This window comes from Podarcis gaigeae (assembly GCF_964106915.1).
Source record: "Podarcis gaigeae genome assembly, chromosome: 1".
Taxonomy (NCBI): Eukaryota; Metazoa; Chordata; class Lepidosauria; order Squamata; family Lacertidae; genus Podarcis; species Podarcis gaigeae.
In genome coordinates this window covers 22862448-22890167 of record NC_139678.1, presented here as the reverse complement: position 1 = coordinate 22890167, position 27720 = coordinate 22862448, and the positions used below count along the sequence as shown (strand labels likewise).

General features: G+C 42.0%; 1 protein-coding gene across 3 annotated transcripts in view; it reads right to left on the bottom strand.

Annotated features, from left to right (window-relative positions):
* Positions 1–78: 78 nt before the first annotated feature.
* Positions 79–27720, bottom strand: part of FBLN5 (fibulin 5) — a 53624-nt gene continuing 25982 nt past the window's right edge. For all 3 annotated transcript variants that reach the window (XM_083735815.1, XM_083735816.1, XM_083735817.1), the window contains 7 exons: positions 14142–14264; positions 11758–11874; positions 10286–10405; positions 7114–7233; positions 5494–5620; positions 3449–3641; positions 79–3357 (listed from right to left, as the gene is read on the bottom strand). In XM_083735815.1, coding sequence (XP_083591941.1) covers positions 3196–3357; positions 3449–3641; positions 5494–5620; positions 7114–7233; positions 10286–10405; positions 11758–11874; positions 14142–14264 — 962 coding nt within the window. In that variant the 3' untranslated portion in view covers positions 79–3195. The remainder of the gene's footprint in view (positions 3358–3448; positions 3642–5493; positions 5621–7113; positions 7234–10285; positions 10406–11757; positions 11875–14141; positions 14265–27720) is intronic.

Genomic DNA, 27720 nt, shown 5'->3' with positions numbered 1-27720 from the left:
ATGCTTGTGTTATGTACCTATGTTTTCTTGGTGTGCTGGTCCCATGAAATAATTGTCAGTCTATGTTGAAATGGTATATTCTATGAAACCATATTTAATCATTTAATGTAGAGGTTATTGAGAGTCCCAACCTAGATATGCAAAGCATATTTTCTTTGGATCCGCACAACGTTGCTTGTTTCACAGAAGAATTTGTGGAGCTTAAAACACTGAAATTTAAGCATGGAGAATATTAACATGTTGCACAGCCTATAAGTTAAGTACAACTAGGCCCAGAACACACTTCTAATGGTTTTGGAATACCATTCCAAAAAACTAACCAAGCATATAGATTCATTATAATTGACTTGAATTTTAAAATTTTGAACAATTTAATGTTTTAAATTCCTGAACAATCTGTTGCTCTCTCAAAAACCTTTGTGAAAACTAAGCAAGATACAGTAATAATATTAATAAATTTCATGACTATCTATTGTTACGCAGATCTGTTGAAATTATTTAGAAGTGCACACGTTACACTACTGGTGCCAGAAATCAACCCTTCAACAATATTGGAAGAAGAAAACATGTTTTATGAAAAAAACCAGGAGCCACATTCACAGTTGTATCCTAAATATAATTGGTTTCATTTTTTGCTCCCATAAATATCTTCTTGCTGTACCTCGCTGGGATTTTAGAAGAGCATTATTGTGTACAACCACAATAATCCCAGGTGAGGCACAGGCAATATCTTCGTATCTTACATTTCCTAGCCCTGGCTGTCTTGGCTGCTGAGCTACCTTTGAAATTCAGAGCAAATGTGCTATTTCGGATGTGCATTAAAAGAGCAGACTTAGGCTGCAATCGTCACCCCACTTGCCTAGGAGTACTCTGTTAGATTTAATAGGACTTACTTCTGAATAGATGTGGCTAGGATTGCTCTGTTAAGTCTCGTGTAACTAGTTCACATTAGCTAAATCCTATGTCAGCTCAACCTTGGAAGCAATCTAACAGAAGCAGAAGAGAGTGAAATAGTTCACATCTTGAAATGGTTAAGAATCAAGAAATAAAAAGTTCCCCAAAGCAAATAAATGTCATGCAACATAAAAATGGTTATTTGGGACATGAGCCACTGTGTGTAGTTCATACAGAGCTACAGGTTCTCTTTCCCCAAAGGGAAATGCTCTATCCCAAATGGTCTACAGTTGCTGCTAGTAGTAGCAGTCCATGGCATCAGACAGACATATTTCCTAGTCTGGTACCTGAGATCCTTTAATTGGAGAGCTATGAACTGGACCGGGATCTTGTGTGCGCTTAGGATGAGTGAACCTGTCAATTTCTATTTCTCTCAGTTTCTCATTTTCCAGCCTTAAATTCAGTTCTCCACGTTTCCACATCAGCCTGTGACTTTTTAAATAAAAAATACTCATGAAAATTCATCAGCATTTTTGTGCCAATTTCTCCAAATATACACATTTTTGTATGCTGTCTTCCCTAATATACACATTTTTGCAAGACACATCTTCCTAAAACAATGCATTTTAGCACGTCATTTTCACTAATATATGCATTTCTCTGCATATAAGATACATTACGTGGCTGGAGAATTGAATTGCAAAATTCAGAGTTGTGTGAACTGCATTGCAAAATTTGGAGAAGTGAGAATTTAGAAAGATGGCTGTGCTTTAGTCAGCCTATTGTTTCACTAGGTACAGTTTTGCAAGTTTTGCTTTTAAATGTGAACTGAACGGAATTTCTTCCTCTGCCCCCAGGTGTATGCATTTTACCTCTGAACTGTGCCACAACCCTAGGTATTGCTTTCTCTACTAACAGAAGAGAACAAAGAAGCCTCTTATTGGTGTTCAGAATGCAGACTGTTTCTCAGAGCTACTGAAATGTGACCTGCATGTGTTTGATTTCATAGCGCAGCTCCTTATCTATGGCAGACTGTCTTGTGATTATAAATCACAATACTTATAAACGGAGCCCAAATTGTAAATGGAGAACCAGGCCCTGTATATTTTACAATAAATATTTTAAACAGTACTAGTGATCTTTCCATCAAAACCCAGTGCCTGGTAGTGGCTGGGATCCAAAAAGATGCAACATGTGAACCCAGTGGCTTGAGCATGTCCAGTGGGATTTTTCATATTTCAGCATCAAATTTCTATGGCATGTTACAAGCACATGGCCCTGGATAGTGGGGGAGCTCTTCAACAAGCATATAGGAAATTGAGTCAGGCCACTGGTCTACCTGGCTCAACATCTTCAACACCAGCCTTTCTCAACCTTGGGCCCCCAGATGTTCTTGAGCCACAACTCCCATCATGTATGATCACTGGCCATGCTGGCTAGGAATGATGGGAGTTGCAGTCCAACAACAGCTGGGGACCCAAGGTTGAGAATGGCTAGTCTACACTAACTGACAATGACTCCAGAGTTTTAGACAGGGCAGAGGGTATCCTTAACACTACCCTGAGATGCTGGGGATTAAACCTGGGACCCTTTGTTTGCAAAACAGATGCTCCATCACTGAGCCACTGTCCTTTCCTTCAGTTTTCTAGGCCATGTGTGACTACATGATTCTTCCCAAAGTTTTAAGGCAGAAAAGAACCCAGGCTGAAAAGAAGGATTTTTTTCTATGGGGGGGGGGAAGAAGATGAATGAGGGGCAGTTTCTATAGAGACACATAACAGGGCAGAACTGATGATTCCAAAGACATTTTTGAGAAGGCGGCTGGTGGTTCCCTGATTCCACAAGTGTTAGCGGAAGAAAAAAGAGAGAGCAGAACAGCAAAAGCCAGCATTTCCCACGGTTTCTCTGGTTATTCTGCTAAACAGCATTGCCAGGATAAAGGGAGAGAACTTCACAGTTTCTTAAGCTTATAATCACACTGTATAAAAAGTTTTGGAAAGCAAGACAAAAGATTCTTAACAGCACATGATCATTGCAGGAAAAACACCTATGGAATCCATTGGCAATGTAATGCTCAGGTGGTTTCAAACCATGAGGAGGAGGTCTGGCCCATCATTGTAATATGAGCCATTATGGCAACTTTTATTGCTGATTTCATGTTGAGTTATTAGACGCACTGACTCCTGAGAAGAAAGTTCTGGCAGAAAAGGGATAATGCCCTTTTCAGCTGTGTGTGTGTGTGTGTGTGTGTGTGTGTGTGTGTGTTTGTGTTTTACAAAATAAAGCAATGAAACTCTTGGTTTAGAAGGGATACTGCGATACATATATCCTCAGCCGAATGACAGAGCTTCCTCTGAAGTTGATGACAGTATTAACAGTAATCATCTCCAGGTCCAAGAGAATGTCACGTGGCCCCTTCAGAGGACGGGTCATCACTAGAGTGGCACTGATAGGTCCAGTTTGCTGTGTGGAAGACACAAAGAGAGCTTGAGGTTTTAAACAGTATTCAAAAGAAGAAGAAGAAATCTGCCATGCAAGATCCTGTCCCACTTACACGCATGTAGAATTCTCTTCCCTCGTTTCCTGATTTTATCTGGAAGATGTAATAAGCACCAGGGTAGCGGGACGTTGCTTGCATTTGAAATATATCAGACGGCACAGTGCGCCCTGAAACATCCATGTCTCTGTACAAAATGGTAAATGGCTGGTCTCTGCATCCAGGATTTTCAGCTGGGCACATACAGTGACTAGAAGAACAGAAATTGTTACTATTAGTAGTAGTATTGCCACCAAAAACAACGGAGAGTCATGCAGTACTCTGAAAATTAACACATTTATAATGGCATATGTTTTCCTGAATGAGTTATTCACTCTACTAATTATTATTGCTGCTATGTCTGACATTGAGCAAATTTCCAAAGAGAATTTGTTTTGTGTTGCTTAGCAAGAAAGGATATCTAGTATCTGAATGCATAGCACAACCTCTGCATCCTCAACTTCAGTTTTCTCTATAACCTGTTTTATAATCTACACCCTGCTGTGTTACAAGCGTTTATCAACAAATTTGTGAAGTCAGTCACCTGTTAGATTAACCAGTTTATAACAGTTAAATCAATCCGTTTATTGACCGATATTCCACAGTTTACAAGACCTACATTAATATGCACATACCATTTATACTTGGGTTCTTAAACCTTAAATGCATTGTTTTGCATCAAGAGAGGCAAACAATGTACCATCAACATCCTCTATGGAATAGCACTGAATGACAGCTCAACTCTGAAGACCTTTGAATGACTAATAAAACCTGCTCTTATTTCTTCATAAGCATAGAGTATTTCTAGCTTAACTAGAAATACAGTTGAGTCTTTTGCCATCTGGTGGCCTGACAAGGGATTTTATATTTTGTGCCTGTTACTGTTAAAAGAAGCTAAGAAGCAGTTCTTATAACATCGCCTTGGGGGCAGACAAGGCAATACATTGGCTCTGCTAAGGTCTGTTACCTTACGTGCAGGCTTTGCCCACACAAATTGCAAGCAAGGGGGCCTGATGCAGAATGGGACCAATATTGCCTTTGCCCTGCTCATTGCATCTATCATCTGATGAGTGGGAAGCAGCAATCTGCATCTCCATCAGGGGCTAGGCAGAAATGATGGAGTGCAGATAGAAAAAGGACTAATGTGGGATCAAGGAGAAGCAGAACCTATTGCTGCTGAAAACTCTTGTGTGTAAACCACGCTGTGACTAAAACAAACTGGGAAAGGGACGTCAGTTTTAGAACATCTGCTTTGCATGCAGAAGGTGCCAGATTAAATCCCTGGCATCTCCAGATATGGCTGGGAGACCCCAAAGAGCGGCTATCAGTAATTCAGAAGCAGCTCACTGGCTGGGCTGAAGATGCTCTGCTAGATTCCTGGCAGGTTGCTAGCTGGGAGGTGGCTGGTGTGGTGCAGATTCACTTGTAGGAGCACTGGAAGCCATGCCAACTTCCCTGTCACCTCACCTGTCCAGGTAAACAACCATAACCCACCAGTGTGAGAAAGCTAGTGCAGTGGCTGCACTCAACAAAGCACTTCTGCAGCAATGCCGACCTAGCTGGACCTATGGCCTGACTCTGCATAAAAGGCAGTTTCATGTGTTTCTATGTAGAAGGGAGCGGACTTGAAGTGAGTGATGAGATATGTAGACTGAATAAAGAATGCCAGGAGGTCAGGGAAGGTCTACAACTCATTTCATCCTCACAAGGATTCTGCATATTGAATGTACTATTACAGGAGGGGATACATGCCGTTAAGAGTTAGATTTTTATTTAAGCTAAGGGCCAGATACACAGCAATAGACCTGGGTTTGCCACTGAGTATACACTCAACAATGAGCCACAGGTAGTTCTAGCTTCTTGATGAGCATAGCCATATGAAATCAATTTTTCCAGTTTTCTGTCAGTTGCATTCTCACTTCATGCATACACCTAAAGAGGAATCAGAGAAAGATCCCTAAAATCTGAATTGTGTAACGCAAAGCTAGCAGCAGAAAGTCCAAACAGCACATGCCTCTTGAAGAAGATAAATATCCTCCTATTTCTATGAAGATATTACTCACTTTTCACTGATCAGGATATAAGGCTCCTCACACCTTATTGGGTCTAGGCATTTGAATCCTCCTTGGACATTAAAACACGTTTGTTGCAAGGTACAAGTGTGGTTCCCAACGTCACATTCGTTAATATCTAAAATGCAAAAAATAGAAGTAAATATTGGTATATTTTAATAAGTGTTTTAACCCCATAGCACTTGTGGCACGGAATACTATTTAACTAAAACACATCTGAAAGAGACTTGCAAGATGCTACACATGTATAATGTCCAGTAGGATGTACTGTAGTGTTTAGAGTGTTTTCAGGGACTGAATCTCCACCCACAAAGCTCACTAAGTGACTTTAGTCATATTTTCTCAGCCTAATCTATCTCACAGGGTTGTTCTGATTGTGTGTGTGTGTGTGTGTGTGGATCAACCCAAATATTTTGACATGTCTGAATGTACCCAAAGAAGAGGAGGACGAAGGAACAGCAAATGAATATTGGCTCAGCTTCTTGCAAATGTGAGATCATACAATTCACTGCGGATCATGTCAAAACTCTCAAACCCTAAACACAGGGCAACAAAGCAAGCACGTAATTAAAACTCATTGTGATGTCTCCTCAAGGAGTTATAGAATTATGAGATAAAGCTATGTTGGGTGGTGTGTGATCTAGCAAAAATTGAAGGGAATTAGGGGGTTTGACCAGGAGGTTTCATTATGGCCCCCAACTACCTTTTCTCCTTTAAGTGGGGCAACAGTGACCTAGCCATGTAATTCAACTGGCCATACTCCATGTTTGTTTCCCCACCAATGTAATCAGTGTGCTGAAGGAGAATGTTGATGTGAGCTAAGGAACTGTGATGACTGGTTCATACTTGATAAGGCTTCTTCATAACTGCTTCATTCTGTGTTATCAAAGAAGCATATACACAACTGTGTTGGAGAATTATTTTAGCATGAACCAGGATGTACCTGTGGGACCCAGAAACATCCTCTCTGACTGATGCTGCACTTTCCATTACATTAATTACACTGACTGACCTTTCACCATCTGGGCCTGTAACTCAGGTGCAGTTGATTGTCTGGAGGACTTAAGCTACGTACAGACGGCATTTCTGCACAGGTTGAGAGGAGAACTTGCTGAGCTTATCTCTTGTTATGTTGGATCCAGTGCAAACAACACTTTCCAATTATGCTTGGTAGAGGGGGGAATGCTACATACACCCAGAAGAACTGGTTGCTTGGTAAGGTATTTTAATGAGTTCACTGCTGTCCACAATTCGGTAGTAAACAAGCATGTTTTGTATGGAGTCAACTCTCTCTATTAAGCTCATTGGGCGATTTGACGTTTTCTTCACAGTTGGAGCAGAAAAAAAGGAATAGCATGGGACCTGTTGTGTAATCCTTAACTGCACTGGAGAATGGTTGCGTAGGCCAAGAACCTTGTGAACTGTAATGACACCACACACATAGTTATGTGTTCAGCAGTGTTGTACAATAGCTCCCAACATGCATTTCTAATTGCTTAGATCTTATGTTCATCCTTTGCTTCATTAACTATTATTTCAAGAAAAAGGTTAATGTTTATTCTTGTGTTTGTCTTTTAATTAAAAAAAAAATAGCTGGCAAAATGTTCTTACCCTGGCATCGGATATCATCCAGAAGAACGTAACCAGCAGGGCAGAAGCAGTAGTAACTACCTGGCTGGTTGATACATTCATGCTGACAAAGAAATTCCGAGAAGCTGCATTCATCCATATCTGTAAATTTGGGATTAGGAAGAGTTAGCAGTTCATTGGTGATAGGTTCAGACCATTACCTGCTAAATATGAGTAAGTGGTTCAACCTTTGTTTCTCAACTCATTTTCTATAACACTAGTTTTATGGTGCTTACTGACCCTCTTAAGTTGCCTTTGAGTTTCACTGGAGGCCACAACCCATGGACCATCTCATGACCCGAATTCCACCTAAACAAACAGAGGGCAGCCCATCTCTCATCACCCTCACATCATATTCCCTGCCATGTATCACTTCCTGAACCAGTCGTGTGTGGCAAGCACAAGCTGACTTTATCCACCATGCAGTTTATGAGACAAAGGAGCTCCCCACCTATGTACCATTCATGTTTTGTATGCTCACCCCTGCCACTCTTGGCCCACATTGCGAAGCTGCCTATCTAAAACTGTCCTTTCCTAGATAAGGTATTCTGATGCTGCCCTGCCCCTTGTAACGCTGCTGGATTGTGTAAATCATGTTATATAATCTACAGCCATTAACCAATTTTAGAATCACTACAGATGTGCCAGACTAGGCCAGCAAAGGGTTTCACAATACTAGGATGACTAAGCAAACTTCCAAAACGTTGATTGAAACCAGATTTTATTTGGTATATTTGGGGAGATGTGCACGAACTTTAGATTCAGAAGAAGCCCACAGGATTAAAACAATTCCAACGCTGAGCCAAAGTGAAGAAAAGCCAAGCTGATTTATTCCCTTTTGACACTAATGGGAGAGGAGGTCAAAGGAATCTATGGGCAACACCAGCGCTATTTTTGTACAGGACCTTGCAATTTTAGGTACAATAACAACACCAAACAAAATAATATTTGGGGATTTGGGTTTGACAACTAGGCAATCTAATCCCAGAACTGGCATGCTGTATCTCTTAGGGAAACCATTGGGTTTTGGGTTTTTTCCTTCCTGTGATGTCTGCAAATAACAAATGCAGGCAGATGGTGAAAAAAAGGAGCATGTCTAGTAGCAATATGCCAAATTAAGAACTGACCCTCAGAAGTACCAAAATTAAGTGTTTAGCATGGAGTGTACTACCGTATTTTTCGGCCCATAGGGCGCACCTAGTTTTTTTGGGGGGAAATAAAGAAAAAAAATTATTTCCCCCCCCCAGGCGCGGGGCTGGGGTGGGGGAAGCCCAAGCTTCCCCCGACCCCAGCCCCCAGAACAAGCAGCTCTCCACAAGCCGTGGGAGAGCTGTGTGACTTCGCGCAACCCTCCCACGGCTTGCAGAGAGTTGCGCGAAGCCCGAAGCCTGGGGGGCGCTGAGCTCAGCATGCCCCCAGGCTTCGGGATGCAGGGAGCTCTCCCACGGCTTGTGGATAGCTTCCTGAAGCCTGGAGAGCAAGCGAAAGCCTGCATTCGCCCCATAGGATGCACACACATTTCCCCTTCATTTTTGGAGGGGCAAAAGTGCGTCCTATAGGGCGAAAAATACGGTAATTCTTTAGCAAGTACATCATGATGTTGAAAGAGCTCTACTGTAGGCAGAAATACCAGCTCAAATGCTGTGTCTGGAGTACTGTTTTCCCTTTAAAATGAAATCTTGGTGAAGTGAAGCCAGAGCAAATGACAGGCAGATCTGACTTAAGTCTAGATTTGCCCCATCCTGCTCCCTACAAGAGGCAACCTTGGACTAAGGAGGAAGATGTTGACAGGCAGTGCCACTGTCTGGGTTAGGTGTAAGTAAGAAGGCAGGCAGGTGGGAACTGGATGGGGAGAGAGGTCAGGTGGCAGTGCCCCATTCTCCCTATTGAACCAGTCTCCACCGAAGGAAGGGGAACCTTTTTCAGCCAAGCAGTTGCATCCCTTCTAGGCCATGGCCTAGGCAGAGGGAGTGTGACTTGGGGAGAGTTTTGAGGGTCAGCTGGAGAGGCCTGGAGGCCCTGGGCCTGAGTTTCCTCACCCCTAGCCAAAGAGGTCCCCTATCTGCACAAACCGAGGGTAGTTTTTAGCTAGATTTAACTCAGAGCAGGCCCACTGAAATGAATGAACATGACTAAGCTAGGTACATTAATTTCAATAGGTCTACTCTGAGTAAGACCCACCCTGAGTATTCTTTTTCTGTAAGCCAGGCAGTGTTGCATCTACTTATGGTAAATTGGGGGGGGGGCATTTTTTGGAGATGTGTTTTTCCCAGAGCTTGACTCATTTAACTAGGCACAGGAGACCATTTCAGAACACAAACAGGCTTAACTAATCATTTTCAAATTAAACCAAGTGTATAATAAGTGTTCCATAACTGAAACAAGTATGAAAACACAAGAAACAGCCATATAATCCTTGTTGCAGTCATATGCTTAAATTCATTGACTTCAGTGATTTAAGGTCACTGCCAACACACTTGGGGCAAGAACATGTGTACTGTAAATGCTTCTTTAGTTCACCTGCAGGAGGCCAAGCAAGGTGTAGTCTAAGGTTCTACAGTTAAGAGGCACTGATTCAACAAAATACATATACCCACACAATCCTGAGCACCTTTACTTGAGAGTATGCTCGATTGAAACAAATGGAAATAACTGCTCAGAGTCCTACATTTTGTGGGATTAGATGTTCCTGTTAATCCTTCCTAGTTTCATCACTCTAACTTTCCATGTATACTTGAAGGAGCATCTCCACTTCCCATCCCCCAACCTGGATATGGAGGTCCAGCTCTGAGGGACTTCTGGTGTTTCCCTCATTGTAAGAAGTGAAGTTACAGGGAACCAGGCAGAAGGCCTTGTCAGTAGTTGTGCCCTCCCTGTGGAATGCCCTCCCGTCAGATGTCACACAGATAAACAATCTTATGACTTTCCATAGACATCTGAACGCATCCCTGTTTCAGGAAGCTTTTAATGTTTGATGTTTCATTGTGTACCTTTATATTTTGTCGGAAGCCACCCAGAGTGGCTAAGGCACCCCAGTCAGATGGGTGGGGTACAATTTGTTGTTGCTGCTGTTCTTAAAACAATGTAAGTACATGTGGAAAAAACATTCTTTCCCTTAAAAGCCAAGATAATAATGCCCACAATTTTTACTTACCAGTACAACTAATACCATCAGCCTCTAATTCATAGCCAGGGTCACAGCGGCAAAGGAATGAGCCGTAGGTGTTGACACAGTTTTGCACACAAGGATTGTTGGTTGTACATTCATTCACATCTGTGGGAAAGCGGCATCAATCACTTTTTTCAAGGCTCTAGTTTATTTAAGGCTTACAGCAATGAAAAAGAACTTAAAATTAAAACCTACTGAGATGATTTTGGCTACAAAAGAGAGAGAAAAGTAATTGGAATATCTTCTTCCCTTGAGGCAGGGATGGGGACTTCCAGATGTTGTTGGACTACAACTCCCATTAGCCACAACCACCATAGCTTGTGGTCAGGAATGGTGGCAGCTGTAGCACAATTACATGTGAAGGTCCATAAATTCCTCATCCCTGCCATGACATTGTACACACAGCCCACAGAAAAAATAAATAAAACATAGCTGATCTTTTGTCTCTGAGAGATGTTCTAAAGGTCATTTCTGGGAGATGTACAAATCACCACTTTAGAGAGAAAGAGGTGACAGATGTGTGAGTTAGTTGCTCATTCTCTTTGTGGAACTACTTTATGGCAAGTAAGAATTACTCCTAGTTTGCCCCAACTGTCTCTGTACATGAGGCCAGAGGGAGCTACTCTGCCAAGGGAACCACTATACTCAATGGGCAACATGGGGTAGTACACATCGGACGCTGACATGCAAACAAAGCTACAGTGCTGGAAAAGTTCAATTTACCACTGTGACATCTTGAAAAGATTCTGCATAGTCTGTTTGGGTTCAGACCAATATGGCAAACAAAACTGAAGTGTATCCTGCAGGTGCTTCCTTGTTTATCTACAAGTTTTAAGACTCTGACTGCTTCAATCATAACAAAACCTGGCCAAAAGCAGCAGGATGAAACAAGGGGGAAAGGGCAATGGATGAAGGCGTGTCTGTGACTGTAACAAACTGTAGCCTTAACTCTTAAGATTACTTTTTATGGGCATGTTGCTAGGAGATTTCCCCCACCCCACACTCAGGACCAGAGAGCTTTGATGATTTTGCAGCTGAAGGAGAACAAGGACTTTCATAAAAGAAAATTGCAAGAACCACCATGCATTAAACTTCATAAATGTGTTTAAGGCTGTGGGTAAATTGATATTGTGCTTAGTGATCTGCATTGGCTGCCTGTTGCTGCTCCCAAGCCAAACTCATGGAAACCCTAAACAGCATGGGACCAGGCTACATAGCAGAATATCCCCCCTGCTGAAAGCCACATTGGACTTTGTGTCCCTCATAGGAGACTCTGCTGGCCATAACATAGCCAATGGATTGTCGTCTGAAAACACCATGGAAACAGGCCTTTTCAGTTGTTATACCAACCCTCTGGAATACCCTTCCAAAGAGATTCGGAAAGCTCTATCAGTTGAATGTTTTGCTTAAAAGGTACTGTGCTCTCTGGTCTTCTCTCTCTCATGCACAAACGGTACCTTGGCATGATCTTCCATCTTCATTCAAGATAAATCCTGGATTGCATGTACAGGAGTAGGAGCCTGGTACATTGGCACATAGCTGCTGACAGTAACCATAGCGACATTCATCTATGTCTGCAAAGAAAAATGTGAACAACAAACAAGAGTATTAATTGCACCTGCCACACAGTAAAATTTATAACCGCATGCACCCCGAACAACCATTTGCTAAGAGATCTCATTATTTCAGTGTGATCAAAGGCTGTATTGTTCCGGCCCATTACTTTGCACACAAAATCTTTCATTGAACCCTGTAATCTCCCTTCGCCATTGGTCTGTCCATGCCTGCCTTGAGTCCACAGATGCTGTTGGATTACAACACCCATCATCCCTGACCATTGGCTAAACTGGCTGGAGATGATGTAGCCCAACATCTGGGGGTCCGAGTTTGAAGAACTGAAGATTATGCAACTCATACCAACACTCTCCTCATGATGCTTTTAGCTTTTAGTCCAGATCACTGCATGCACACACACTAGTCAGAAACCCTGTATATCAGAAGCACAAACCATGTTTTTAATATACCAACATAAACCTTCTAATGGTGGCTAAGCAAGCAAAATCTCTTGAATGGAACAAGCTGTACAAAAAAAGAGGCACTCAATTACATGAACTAGCACATTGGTTCTAATCTAAGCCTGTTCAACAGGGACTATGTTTGCTAATAGCTTCTAGCAGACCAGTGTGTTGTTGGAGATCAGTACAATTAATAAACATGGCAGCTGTAATATAGAAATAAAGCTGCTCACTGTTCATACACCGTCAAAAAAAAAAATTGGTCTTAATTTGTATTTCTCAAGTTTTATAAGCTCATGATGTTCCAGTGTGGTATTAGAAAGAAGCAGAGCAGAAAATATCACACTGTGAGCACGTCTGCAAAAATTATGTTGCAACAGAGGAAGCAGCGACTCCCCCAGCTGTAAAAAAATTAAAAAGTTACATTTAAAAGAATGCTGCACTGACTTGCATGGTAATCAAAATCTTTGCTGGTGTGAAAGCAGCAGCAGCAGCAGCAGCAGCAGCAGCACTAAGAGCTTCTTCACCACCTCTGGACTCTGAGAATGGGCCAAAAGTGTCCTCCTTCAGAGACAGCATTCAGAACAAAGTGGTCAGGAGAACAGCTACAAGTCTACCAGTTTGCTGTGCTGGCTAAAAACACTTTTTAATCATCATCATCATCATCATCATCATCATCTTAAACAAATCTTAGTTTAAAAGGCATTTCCAGATCTTCAGTATGATATTATATTTCTTACCTGCCCTTCTCCGTGAGGTCCTAGGATGGGTTACAACAATTTAAAAATGCAATATTAAAATGTAGTGGGTAAAATGTTGGGATTTAGAATGGATAGACCAAGATTCCAAGGCCAGGAAATGAAAATGGCAAAATAAAGGCAAGTTTTATTACCATGCATGTAGGAAAAGGCCAATGACCAGATGGAACCTTACTCTAGTATCTCTAAAGAAAGAATGTGTTCAATTTCAGAAAATCTTTTTGTGAGTTGAAGGAACACAAATTCATAATGGCTGATAGCATGTGTTTTACATTTGGTTCACTTATTGAAAAGATGTCATACTGGAGTCCAAGGAATAGGAAGAAACATCAAAATGATGGTTTCTCAAACACCTTGTGCATCTGGCCAGCCCAAATGATACACTCACTTATGCTTTAGAGATACGATTGACTCACAGCAAACCCAATACTTTGTTTGGATGCAAGACACTGTTTGCTATGTAGGTAAAGGTAAAGGACCCCTGGATGGTTAAGTCCAGTCAAAGGTGACTATGGGGTGCAGCACTCATCTCACTTTGAGGCCACTGTAGCTGGCATTTGTGCACAGACAGCTTTCCGGGTCATGTGACCAGCATAACTAAACTGCTACTGGCACACGGAGGACCGTGCGAGAAACCAGAGCACAAAGAAACGCCATTTACCTTCCTGCCACAGTGGTACCTATTTATCTACTTGCACTGGTATGCTTTCGAACTGCTAGGTTGGCAGAAGCTGGGACAGAGCAGCGGGAGCTCACCCCATTGCACAGGTTCGAACTGTTGGCTTTCCGATTAGCAAGCCCAAGAGGCTCAGTGTTTCAGACCACAGCGCCACCCATGTCCCTTTGCTGAAATGTGTAGAAGTGTCTTGCATTAAAACATTGCATTGGGTCAGACATGATTGCTTAACACCTCATAGGACACTCTCCGAGACCTGCCATCCCTTTGAATAATAGCATCCTTAGTTCCCTTTGTTTACGTGGTCTAGACATACATTTCCCCTCAATCCATCATGCAGAAATCACAAACTATTTTGTTTTAAAGACACTTCCTCCCAAAGTATTACATACCTAAACATTGGCCTTCTAAAAGCCAGTATCCTTCTGTGCAGGAGCAAGTATATCCTCCCTCAGTGTTGATGCAGATTTGGGTGGGGTTGCACTGGTGTGATTCAGACGCACATTCATCAACATCTGCAATTCAGAGAATAATCAAGCATTACATGATTATTCAGATACAAAAGCATTTGTCACAACTGCAGAGTCCCAATCCTATAATCAAATATATAAAAATCCATCTGAGAAAGCAAGGAAGAAGAATGCCAAATACATTTGGAGCAGTTTTAACCACAGTCTCTGAGGCACTGAAGAAAATTCAGTATTGTACTCTCTATGCCAAGGTACTGAGTGCAGGAGAATCATTGACAGTTCGTGAGAAACATGTCCGCCCAACAGATGCTCTGTCTCTTATAGGGCTGATTCAATGACAAAAGTTATTTCCAGTTTCTTTGATATCATGCTACATCTACTAGTTGCTTTCCTGGTAAATAACATTTCTGAACACAGACCAATTGGGAATTTGTAACCCGTAATAAAAACGCCTTCTTCAATCAGACCTTTCGTTTGCCTGATCTCCAGAGCACTAGGGCTGTATTCCTAAGCATACTTGCAGCATGATGTAGCAGGTTTCTTAGAAGTAAGTCCTCAGAGTTCAATGGGACTGACAGCACTGTCTTACACATGCCTACAAACAATTCCCATTGTGTTCAGCGGAGTTTACAGCCAGGTAACTGCATTAAGTTGAAACCTAAGGATGCTTCCAGACTGTCCTTTTGTGGGTGGGAAGGTACACTAGAAAATTCAGGTTTGGCAATTAGAGTGGATTTGGCACAACAAACTGCCTCCCCCCATTTGATACAGACACCACACAGAATAAATGCTCAATAAGATTACAATTAGGGATGGGGGAGAAATTTGATTTAAGGGCAAATCCACTGACTTTTCAGAAAGCCACTCCCGACATACAGAGGAGGGGTGGTTGCAGGCTCACGCCCCATTCACACCCTCGCGGGGCTGGCTGCAGCCCCACGGGACTTGGGGAATCCCGGGATTCATTAGCATTCATCATTCACTGCGCCAGCCAATCGGCTGGCGGCGGGGGTGGGACTAGTAGGGGGCATTTAAGGTCGGGGCAGCCCATGCTCGCCCCTTTCTTTTCTTTCAGCAGCTGACTTCTGAGTTTAGCAGCACAGTTCTTCAACCAAGTAACATTTACAAAAATGCATACATTGGAGAAATGGGCATAAAATGCAAAAATGAGTGAGAATAACTTCAAAAATTGCATGAAATGAGAGAAAACTGATTGCAAAAAAATGTATATTAGGCAAAATTGCATCCTATGGGTAGAATTTAATGTTGCACTGTGGTGAATGATCCCTTAGTGCAAGCATTTCTGCTAGTCAGATGGAACCAGCTCCCCTCCTGCCACTGTATGCTGTTTTGGGGCTTCTTCTGACCCTCCAGAGTCAATTGGGAGGGGCACGTGGGCAGGGGAGAGGAAGAAACACCCTATTGTGTTAGTAAGATTCATTGTGCTGGCTTCCACAAGCGTAACTATTTTTTGAATGCCATTCAAACAAGTATATATTAGGAGATATTTGCATTATAATGCTGACAAATTTTCTTGAGGTCTTAAGGTTTTGCAAACTGATGTGGAAATGTGGAGAACTCAACCTAAGACTGGAAAAATGAGAAACCAAAATCGACACATTCATCCAGCCTTAATTTCACATCCTATACACTCGTTGGAGTCAAAACACGTTACTTCAAATGCCCTGCCTTTCTTCTCCCTTTTAAAACTAAAGGTAGCTTTGCACGTCCTGATCTGGGGGGGGGGGGTAACACATTCCCTTTTGTTGCTTCCCTGCTGAAAATCCACCCCACACCCCCTGCAGTTTGCAGCAAATGGCTGTGCATAGCAAACTTTCTGTGGAGGGTGAATCTTCACTGGGGAAATTAATGCCACTGTCCTCCTTGGTGCAGGGACATGTTCTTTTTCCCCTTTTTTTCTTGTTCATGTTACTCCTTTAGATTCTCTAATCTTACCTAAATGGCTGACTGCTCCCATATAAACCTGCCCATTCACATCTATAATCTTTGTACATCCTTCTCTGAGTGCCCCTGCAAGGTTAGGACAACAAAACAGGGCCTCTTCTGTAATGGTGCCTTATTTGTGGAACCCCTTGCCTGCCTGGCACCCACACTTTGGGGGTTTTGGGTGCCTGTCCAAAATGGTTTAATTCAGCTAAGCTTTGAGTGACAGACTGCTGGGGTCCCACATGCAAACACTTATGTGTAACTCAAGATCTATACATACAAGTGCTCCAAGGACATTCTTTGGCACCTTTTTGTTCCTTGGAAACTTGCAAGCAAGAGCAAATGGAACAGAGGGCATTGTGCAAACATCACTTCCCTACTCTCTTGCACATTACGTTATATAAATATGGGAATAAACTGCTTAGTTTTGTGCAACTCACTGATTTCCTGCCAGGTCCTTTTGCTGTGAACATCACTGAAATATATGGCAGAAACAATTCTTAACAAGTCTCTACTGCTTTTCACCTCCAGTGTCATTTAAAAGGACTAATGAACGGGCTATGGTAAAGTGCCAATGGTGCTGCACACATAAGAACTGGTGAGCCAATTTCATCATTGGCGGTATGTAAGTCCTTCACAGGTAAGTTTCTTTTCCTTCTCCAGTATCACTCTAGAATCAGGCCTTACAGAATAGATCTTGAGTTACATGTAAGTGTTTGCATGTGGGACCCCAGCAGTGAATCTATGATCAGGAATAAGGGCTTCCAGAATCCAGTGGGATATAGAGAAGACGGTATAATCTCCTTTTGGAAATCACCCCACACCCCACCAAAGAACAAAAAGTTGACATCCTGACTTGGTCTCTGATAAAAAAATCCTTGAAAATGGACATTTTAAGTCTCCCCTTGATAACTTTGTTTTTGCTAAGAATTTTGTCTTCTAAATTTCTGCCTACATCTCTTTGGCTACAACTGGAATCAACTGGTGTTTTTGTTTTGTTTTTTTGCAGGTGCTAATTTCATTCTCTTTTACATAGTCAGCCTTTCTGATATACTAAAATTGTCATCCCGCTTGCCGTTAAAATATTAACCTGTGTCTTTCAATACTGTGCCTCATTTTAGCATGCAAATAGACATGATCCTGTCAGAGTTACGGTATACACTTGGAAGTCACACTGATTTCAATTACAGAATTAAGCACATTAATATACAGTATGCAGTGGTTTTTTTCCCTTTGAAAAGAAAATCACCATTTTATAGTTCAAATCGGGAAAAATAAATACAGTAAATGGACAAAAGTACAGTGGTACCTCAGGTTACATACGCTTCAGGTTACAAACTCCGCTAACCGAGAAATAGTGCTTCAGGTTAAGAACTTTGCTTCAGGATAAGAACAGAAATTGTGCTCCAGCGGTGCAGCAGCAGCAGGAGGCCCCATTAGCTAAAGTGGTGCTTCAGGTTAAGAACAGTTTCAGGTTGAAAACGGACCTCCGGAACGAATTAAGTACTTAACCCGAGGTACCATTGTACAAAGTTTCACAAAATGTTTAGGGGTGCGCATACCCCTGCATCCCCCCAGAAAAAAGGACTGAATATATGCATATCAATCTGTTGAACCTAAGAATTTGGACACTGAAATTTGCCTTTAAACAGGTGTTGAGAGAGTTGGTCTTGGATGGTTCCCAACCTATTAGGCTGTCCTTGAAAAAATAACACTGCCCAAACACAACAGTGATTTGCATTTTGGCTGTGGTTTGTACTTTAGGAATGTAGCATTTTCAAGCACTGCTTCTTACCAAATGCAATTATCATGAGAGGAAGGAGGGGGGACTATGAGAAAGTGTGTTACTTCACTGCAGAAAAATCTACAAGAAAGAACTTTATTTTGTCAGTGTCCCGAAATATAGTGGCAAAAGGGTTTCGAGAGAACTTCATATCAGATACGAGATTCTGAACCATTTTTAGAATCATCATTTTAAAGTAATATGAGCTACTTTTTCTTTTTCACCAAACATAAATTAAATAGGCAGATGTGAGCAAAACTTTAAAAACTGGCTCCTTAATGGGGGATCAAACTAATTGGTGGATAATATTAACCTAATCATGCATATTAGGAAGACTGTTGATTTTTTCCCCATTAGTAAGCTTCCCCAGGGGCACTTGGCAAACCACTGGAGGCATAGATTGCTAGACTGGATAGGTCCTTGGTTTGACCCAGCAAGGCTCTTATCATCATTATGTTCTATATATGTTGCTATACTTCTTTGGAAAACTTGAAGAAATGAGAAGAGGGGAACTGAGCTAGTAGATTTCGCCAAAGAGTGATTAGTTTACATTCCCACTAATGCGTGAACTTCTTGACGGTACAGTTGAACTGAGTCATTAATGCTTTCGCTCCAAGGCTTTTCGGAAAGCCAGCAAAATATTGGATGCAGCTGAGGGCGCTTCAAAATTGTTTCCACTGCTCTTAAAATCTTGCACCTCTCTTCATCCTTATGATGATGCTTTTTAAGGTTGCTTTGCTCTGCCGATCCATTATTCAGAGTTAAACCCTCAGATCACTGAAGCTTGTTTCAGAGGAATGAAGTGTGTCAATGAAGCAAAGAAAACCACACCAAGCATTTCACAACAGGAGCAAAAACACGGCTTGCTGGAGAATGTCACACAAAGCTTTCTGAGAATAAGAATCACAAATATGCTGATGACACACAGTGCTGCTTCTCCATTACATCTGCAGGTGTGGCAGTGGATGCGCTGGACCACTGTCTTGCCTCAGTGATGGACCGGATGAGTTGCAACAAACTGAAGCTAAATCCACACAAGACTGAGGCACGGTTAGTGGGTGGTTCCCTAGACTGGATGGATGGGAGGTTAAGTTTATCCTCCCTCTGAAGGAGGAGGTACATAACTTGTGGGTACTTCTGGGTCCTTTGCTGTTGCTTGAGGTTCAGGTGGCCTCAGTGGCAAAGAGAGCCTTCCATCAGCTTTGGCTGCTGCCCCAGTTGTACCCCTGTCTGGACAAGGATAACATATTTCTGTTGTTACAGATAGGTAGCCGTGTTGGTCTGCCATAGTCAAAACAAAAAAAAATTCCTTCCAGTAGCACCTTAAAGACCAACTAAGTCAGTTCTTGGTATGAGCTTTCGTGTGCATGCACACTTCTTCAGATACACTGAAACAGAAGTTTCCAGACCCTTCTATATAGTGAGAAGGTGGGGAGGGGTATTACTCAGGCTATCTGCCAACCACCCATTCCTACCACCCTTCTGAGTAATACCCCTCCCCACCTTCTCACTATATAGAAGGGTCTGGAAACTTCTGTTTCAGTGTATCTGAAGAAGTGTGCATGCACACGAAAGCTCATACCAAGAACTGACTTAGTTGGTCTTTAAGGTGCTATTGGAAGGAATATATTTCTGTTGTCTATGCTTTGGAAACCTCTAGGTTAGTCTACTGCAACCTGTTATATGTAGGGCTGCCTCTGAAGACGGTTCAGCCACTTCAGCAGGTGTTGGCTGGCATGGGGGAATTTCCACTACTTCTCGACAATTTCACCACTTCATCTCCATGACATTGTCACACTGGCCATGATTGGTGGGTACTGGCTGTGTTGCCATGGCCTCCGGGATGCTGCCATGTTATTATTGCTGTAGTTGATGTTTTTCAGCTGGATGTGTGTAGCATATAGCATGCACTGTGCTGGTGCATCAGAGTACACCCTTAAAAAAAAACACCCTTTAAAATCCTTAAACACTCAAGGGTACTCTAACCAACCACAGAAAAATACACACATTTTTTTAAAAAAGGGAGCTGCTTGAATTGATGTTCCTAACATGTTTCCATGATATCTTTACTACAAGGGATTGTACATAACGCTCCCTTCATGAGGAATCTGCTCTATGAAGTGGGGGTTTCAGTGACATTAAGGAAACCCCCCCCCAAAAAAAATCCTTCCAGTAGCACCTTAAAGACCAACTAAGTTAGTTCTTGGTATGAGCTTTCGTGTGCATGCACACTTCTTCAGATACCAAGTGTGCATGCACACGAAAGCTCATACCAAGAACTAACTTAGTTGGTCTTTAAGGTGCTACTGGAAGGACTTTTTGTTTTGTTTTGACTATGGCAGACCAACACGGCTACCTATCTGTATTAAGGAAACCAGTCTATTAAACTTATTGATAAACATATCATCAAAACACATTAACAACAATCCTAGCACCAGTTTCTATTTTTTTTAAGGGTGCCACATCCCCATTATAATGTTTGTCCCTTTCTGCATCTTTTCCAGATCTGCAATATTCTTTTTGATAAGATAGCTTCTGAATACCAGTTGCTGGAAGCTGCAGGTTAGGAGAGTGCTCTTGTGTCGAATCTTGATCCATCAGGCTCTTCTCCCGATAAACTCACTCATATTGTAAGCTCTTGGCTCACAGTCTATATCATCTATATCTATCTATCTATCTATCTATCTATCTATCTATCTATCTATCATCTATCTATCTATCTAATCATCTATCTATCTAATCATCTATCTATCATCTATCTATCTAATCATCTATCTATCATCTATCAATCACCTATCTATCTATCATCAGCTATCAGCTATCAATCTTTGAGCACCTAATACACTCTTACCTCTTAATATTAAATGATAGAATATTGGCCTTTGGCATCTGGCTAACACATGATCCTCAGACATTGTCAGTAACTCTGTCCTAGCCTGAAAACAATGGGAACTGGGAAGAGCTTTGTTTGAAAGGGTAAATTTCTCACTGACTGTCTGTAATCCACCAATTTTGCCACCTCCCTCTGGGGAAGTCTTGATGGGCTCTGAGAAAAAAGAAGACTGCCTAGTCTTGCCTGGCCAATGCATTGTGATCTTTGGCCTTGTGGAAGCTAGATGACTTATCCAGGAGAAAATAAATTGCTTTTAAAATTTCATTCAATTTTGGGGTCTGTTCGTCAGCCAGATGTGCTCCTAGTGAAATCTCCATAAAGCTAAGGTAATTCTTCTCTAAGCAATGTGGCTTTGGGGCTTCTTTTTAAACAAATAAGTTGTAGTGGATGAAAGCCAGTTCTGGAGAAAAAATCTTTGAGAATTATTGGCTTAAAGAATGTAACAGCTGTGTCCTCATTACCATTAATGCACCAAGGCAATGCAGTATTCCTTTCTAACTTACACATCACAAAGCCTTCTTATTCTTTTTTTTGGCATGTTCCAAGTAGTGTTGCCAACTGGAAATGCATTTAATCCCAGCTCAAATAATGTTTTAAACTCCAATTTAGCATTTATTCCCCAGTGCCTTCTGAGCTGAACATTGTGATCAGGGAGAGAGACCTGTAAGTGGGAGTGGCAAAAAGGACAGTGATATAGATTAGGGTCCTCTCAGTGGTGGCACCCTGTTTACTGAACTCCCACCCACCCAGTGAAATCAGTCAGCCTCCCATTTTGGCCATGTTCAAGGGGAATGTTAAGATTTACCTATTTGTCCCTATCTTTGGGGCATAATTATGCATGAGGTTTCTGCATTGAAGGGTTTAGTTGCTGTTCCTTTCCGTCTGATCGATGTTTATAATGTGTCTATGGGTCTTTGGACCGCAATAAAGATTTATTATTATAATGTGTCAATGTTTTATTGTGTTACATTTTTAGCTGATCCAAGATCCCTTTGGGATGAAGGGTGGGATTTTAAAAAATTGAACAAAAGTGTTTTTTTTTGGGGGGGGGGGAACACTGGGAAATGTGTCAGCTTGAAACTCTTAACCACTATATGCCAAGTAGGATATAAAAATAAATGAAAAAAATATGTAAGAGAGCCCAATGGCATGTGATGTTGAGTTGCTTGTCCCGGGTGTTGTTGCTTTTACTTTGATGAAATGCACGGAGGTTGCAAAGTAAAGAGAAAAACCAGCATGTTTGCAAAAGAGGGGGTTCTGAACCCTTTCCATTAGAGTAGCCAGGGCCTCTTTTCAGTGGGAACTCACCAGAAATGAATTCTGGCACCTCTCAGGTGTGAGCCATTGTCATTATAAGAGAACAAGGGAGATGTTAATCTTCACCTCTTTTTCTAGAAAAATAGCACCGAGAGTAGCCATGTTAACCTTTTGCTGAGAGAGTGCAAAATACCATGTGGCGGCAGCATGGGCTTCAACTGATTTCGGGGTTTGCCAATGCTAACAGTCAGATGATCGGCAGCACTCCCAAAGGCACAGAGCTTTGCAGGTGTCATATTCTTCCTCTGATCATTCTCACCTCTCTCTTCAGCAATTTTCAGATTGCAAGTTCCTCAGGGAAGATGAGAGCAATCCAGCTTCTTGGTAACGGCCTAAGTATATTAAGGTAACAAAGGAAGTGGCTCTGTGCCAGAGAGCAGATAGGGGCCCTCCCCTCTCCTTCAACTGGCTGGTTGTTAGAAAGGCTAAAGTCAGAGATGAATGCTAGAGAGAGAGCTGGGCTTGAGGCAGGTTGCAGGCAGAAGCCTGAAAGGGAGAAAATGCTTGATTTCTGTTTGAATCCAAGGCTGTGGCTATAGGATAAGCAAGACCTTCTTGGGGTACAGTGGTACCTCGGGTTAAGTACTTTATTTGTTCCGGAGGTCCGTACTTAACCTGGAACTGTTCTTAACCTGAAGCATCACTTCATTTTGTTCTCATCCCAAAGCAAAGTTCTTAACCTGAAGCACTATTTCTGGGTTAGCGGAGTGTCTAACCTGAAGCGTATGTAACCTGAAGCGTATGTAACCCGAGGTACCACTGTATTAATACTGTGAGCCCCTCTATCATAGGCTCAGGTTGTATGCATGTGTAAATAAACCATATATTCCGAACACACCAAAGTCTCCACCGTCCCTTATTCCAAGCTAACCAAAAACCCTGTGTAAGCGCCCGTAACACCTGCAATCTCACACTGCTCAGAGATTGAGGTGATGTGCAGCAATATTGATATGAGTGAACAACGACAAAATCCTTTGACCTTCATGGGTTAATCATACAGAATGTTCTGAAGCGAGAGAGAAAATGCAATTAGGCTTTGGGTCACAGCTAATCCACATAATGATGGGAAATGTAGCCAGGGGGAAATGTCAAGCTGCCTTCGGGTGAGTCAGAAAACAACTTTTTGCATAAACAATTTCAACACTAATACGATCCCATCAACAAGTACTTCAGAGTCAATAAAGCATCAAATACTTGACCGTCAAACATGGGGAGAGGAGGGCAGATCTCATCGATGTGTGTCCATGCCAGTTACAAATGATCACACTGGAGGGAGATTCCTAAGGAAGGTTTACTAAACTCTTTTAGAAGCTCTGCCTCCCATTTTCAGAACTTGCACCACTGTCAGTCTTCTATGGATTCTTCTTCACAGCTCATATGGAAAACACATTTGATCCATCATCATCTGTCATTAATCATCAAAGCTTTGGAGTAAATTATAAAACAAAGATCTTGGATATTAGCTATAAATGTACTCATTTATTTATAACACATGCATATTGCTCCCCACCCCTTCAGCTAAAACCATAGCGGTTCACAGCATGAAAGTTAAGATATAAAACACAATATAGAAGCATAAGAGCCTGCTGGATCAGGCCAATGGCCCATCTAGTCCAGCATCCTGTTCCCACAGTGGCCAACCAGAAGCATAAAAGCAGGACCTGAGTTCAGCAGCACCTTCACTACTTGTGATTTGCAGCAACTGGACGCACATCTGCATAGTAGCTGTGGACAACTCGGTCCTGAGTCATCCAACATAGGATGTCCTTGAGTTCTGGTTTTAGGAGAGAGAGAACAACAGTGCATAGTTCTCAACTATGAACTTATTCCCCCACAGGGGGCAGTGATGGCCACCAGTCTGGGTGGCTTTAAAAGAGGACGAGACAATTTCATGGAGGACAATGCTATGATGACTATGTTCTACCTCCACTATCAGAGGCAGTGTGCTGGGAATTGCAGGTGGGCACAGGGCTGTTGCGCTCATGTCCTGCTTGCCGACTTCCCACAGGCATCTGGCTGGCTTCAAGAGAACAGGATGCTGGATTAGATGAGCCTTTCCCCAGATCCACCATGCTCTCCTGATGTTCTTCTTTTGTGCAAAGAGGTTCAATCACAGGCATCTCCAAGAAGGGCTGGGAAAGAGCCTCTGTTTCAAACCCCGAAGAGCCACTGCTACGCTGAGCTAGACAGGCCAATAGTCTGAGTCAGTACAAGACAGCTTCCTATGGCTCTAATATATGATAAAACTGCTACAAGCATCTACAACAGCACAACAATACACAATGCAGTAATAACAAAACCAATAATCTCTTTTAGCAAACCATGCAGCACAAAGACTAAAACAGACCACTAAAAACACCGATCTAACCCCTCAATTAAAACCAATCCGGGGGGGGGGGGGGGGACACAACGTTTTCAAGGCATAACAAGGGTGGGATCAGACACACAAAAACCATTCTGAAAATGCTTTTTAAAAAGCATTTTAAAAAATAGATTGAATTTTCCATAAGGCTCTCCATCACCATCTTGTGTCAAATTGTATATTACACTTAAAAGACAATCAAAAAGTTTTATTGAAGACAAGAGTGCCTGGCGTGTTCTGGTCCATGGGGTCACGAAGAGTCGGACACGACTAAACGACTAAACAACAACAACAACAAGCTGAGTCCAAGGATGGCACCAATTGTATTTCCTGAGGGAGGTCCACCATTATGAAGCGACCACTTAAACATAACACCATTCTAAAGGGCATTACTTTTACCAGTTGCAGAGAAGTCCTCCATTCACAAATTTCCCTGATCAAGGTGTTTCGCAAAGCTGACCACACTCACGAAAAGGACATGATCCTAACCCCCACAATTGAATTTTTTTCTTCTTCCTGTGTGATACTACAGGTTTTGGCACCGTGACCTGTGGGGTTTCATGAGGGGATTTAGCTTATGAGCCACCCAGCTCATAAATCCATTTGAGGTAAGTAAACTGCCAAGAAATCAGCCACCCCAACCAAGGAAATATTTTTGCCTCAATAGACCAGTACCAGTCAGCTGATGATATGGCATGACCCCTGTAATGCTTGATTGGTCTGACCAAGAAAGAGACTGGTTATTATCCTCAGAAGGCAAGGTTGCCAACTGGCAGTTCTGTCTAGTCTGGCATTAAGTCAGTTCAACTTCAGACACTGTCTAAGAGAAGACGCTGCTGCTTCTGGATCAGTTAAAAACAAAAACAAAACCTATATTGCTGGGCGTCATCAGCATAGTAATAACACCACATTCCAAATGTTCAAATGATCTTTCTCAGCTGTTTTGATACAGATGTTGAATGCTGAGAGAATAAAATGAACACCTGTGGCACTCTGCAAGACAAAGCCCTTGGGGGAGGGGGGCGCTGATTTAAAATCCCTCATCCAAATTCTCCAGGAATGCCTGGAAAGGACAAAGTGCAGCCCGTCAATGCTAGTCCCATTGTTCCTACCATTTCCTGAAGATGACCCAGAAAAAAGTTGTGATCTATTATACTGTAGCAGAAGCAGCAGAGGTGTCTAAAACAAATCAACCAACCAACAGGGAAGTACTTCTTCTACCCACCACCACATGCAGATAACTCACCAGGCCCTTTAAAAGCATTTTCAGGATACAAATACAAGTCACATTAGTGAGAGCTGGATTTTTTAATGTGTGTTTGGTGTTCTTTGTCATGTCAGAGGACTGTTCTTACCCTTCTAGCTTGCACTACTACATGCCTCATCAGTGATGTGCATGAAGCGTTAGCTGGAGGTGGGGAGACAGGTTGCTTCTTTTTACAGCTGTTCACTTCAGTTCTAAAATATAATGGCCCATTGAGCCTTGCAGCTGGGGCTTGCATGGGAAGGTCCATCTGTGCAGGAGTCACTTTGCTATTTACTGGACGGTGCCTGAACACATTGCATTTTCAACCTACTACATATTCTTAACACAATCCAACAAACTGTGTTTACTACAAGGCATGCTTCACAAAAACACTTTTCTAATCCAGCCAACAGCATGTGTAAAACTGGATTTTATGCACATATCAGTGCAGTTACACAATCAGTGATGCTCATACTAAACAATGACGAGCACATCCTAAACCGGCTGTGTACTTGCTTCCTTCAAACTTGTGGTCCAGCTGAAAGGTGGGCTGGAATTGATAAAATAATTTTTGTATCATCTTGGAATGCCTGAACCTATCCAGCCATTCTTATCACGCTGTCAAAGGATGGTAAATGGGACATAGGACAATAGTTGGTCCCATAGTAGTCACTAACCAGCAATGACAAAGATCAAGAGCAGAAGCAAATCCACAAAAACCAACTGATGACACTTCTAGTTTAGTCTCTGTACTAATTGCACAGTATCCAAGTCACAAAGAGCTCAGCAATTTTACCTAACAATATTATTATTGCAATTATTAATTAGAATTGTTAGTTGCTTTGTTTTGCCCAAGGCAACCCAAAGCAATTTACAACCAAACAACAACAAAGACCCACATATTTAAACACACCATCCACATCTAAAAGACCACAGATAGTTAAAGGCCAAATTGTCACAGTAGACTTGATTTGGTTCAGCGACTGCACTCGGGGCACTCCTGTTTGGTCCATGATTTCCAGGCATGGGTCAGACAGGTTCTTCTTTTGTCCCAACACTTTCCCTGGGAACACCCGCAATTTACTGCTGAATCAGTATTGACATTTGTCCTGATTAAGAAGTAAACAGAGGGTTTTCCTGGGGGAAGCAGTAGAGCAAAAGAAAAACCTTTCGGACCTATGGCTAGAAGTAACGAATCAAATGACAGAAATAACCAGAAGACATCTGGAGCAGAGCATCTGATGCCTGGCCAATGAACTAGTGTTTCTAGAAATGTTACTTGACTTCTTTCCAAGATGGGGAAGAGTGGCAGCAAAGGAAAATGGACAAGTCAATCCTAATCTAGTTTGAGGACCAGTCTAGTCAAAACATGTTACCAATATATGGGGGGGATTCTAGGACAGGGAAAATTTGACAACCATTCCATATATCTGTATGCACAAGCAAAACACACACACACACATATATGTTGAAATTCAGTGCAAACCATAAAATCTATTTTTCTTGCTTAGCCAAGCCATCAAAAGTCATCTCTAATGAAAATGACATAAAGCATCTAATACTTAGACTGTGAGGATACTCCAGGAAAGTATGAATTAGGAGACAAGAGACATTTTGACTGTTGACTCCTATATGAAGTGCTGATGGACTATTAAGAATCACTATTCTTATGTAGCTCCAGTTTGTCTTCTCACTAGGTTCTGTAAAATTCACTGAATAAACCAGCATTTCACACATTACATAGTGACAACCTGAGTTTGCTGCTGAACGTGACAAGAAGTCGAAGGCAATCCTGACTCTCTAATAGGCAGCATTTATGCTTCTGAAATGAAGAACTAATAATTTATCTATTCTAGTGACAAAACACAGAGAACAGCATCAACCTCAAACTTGTCTCTGCCTATGGAGTCTGGCAATGCACTCAAATTATCTGGCCAATGTGCAAATGTTGAA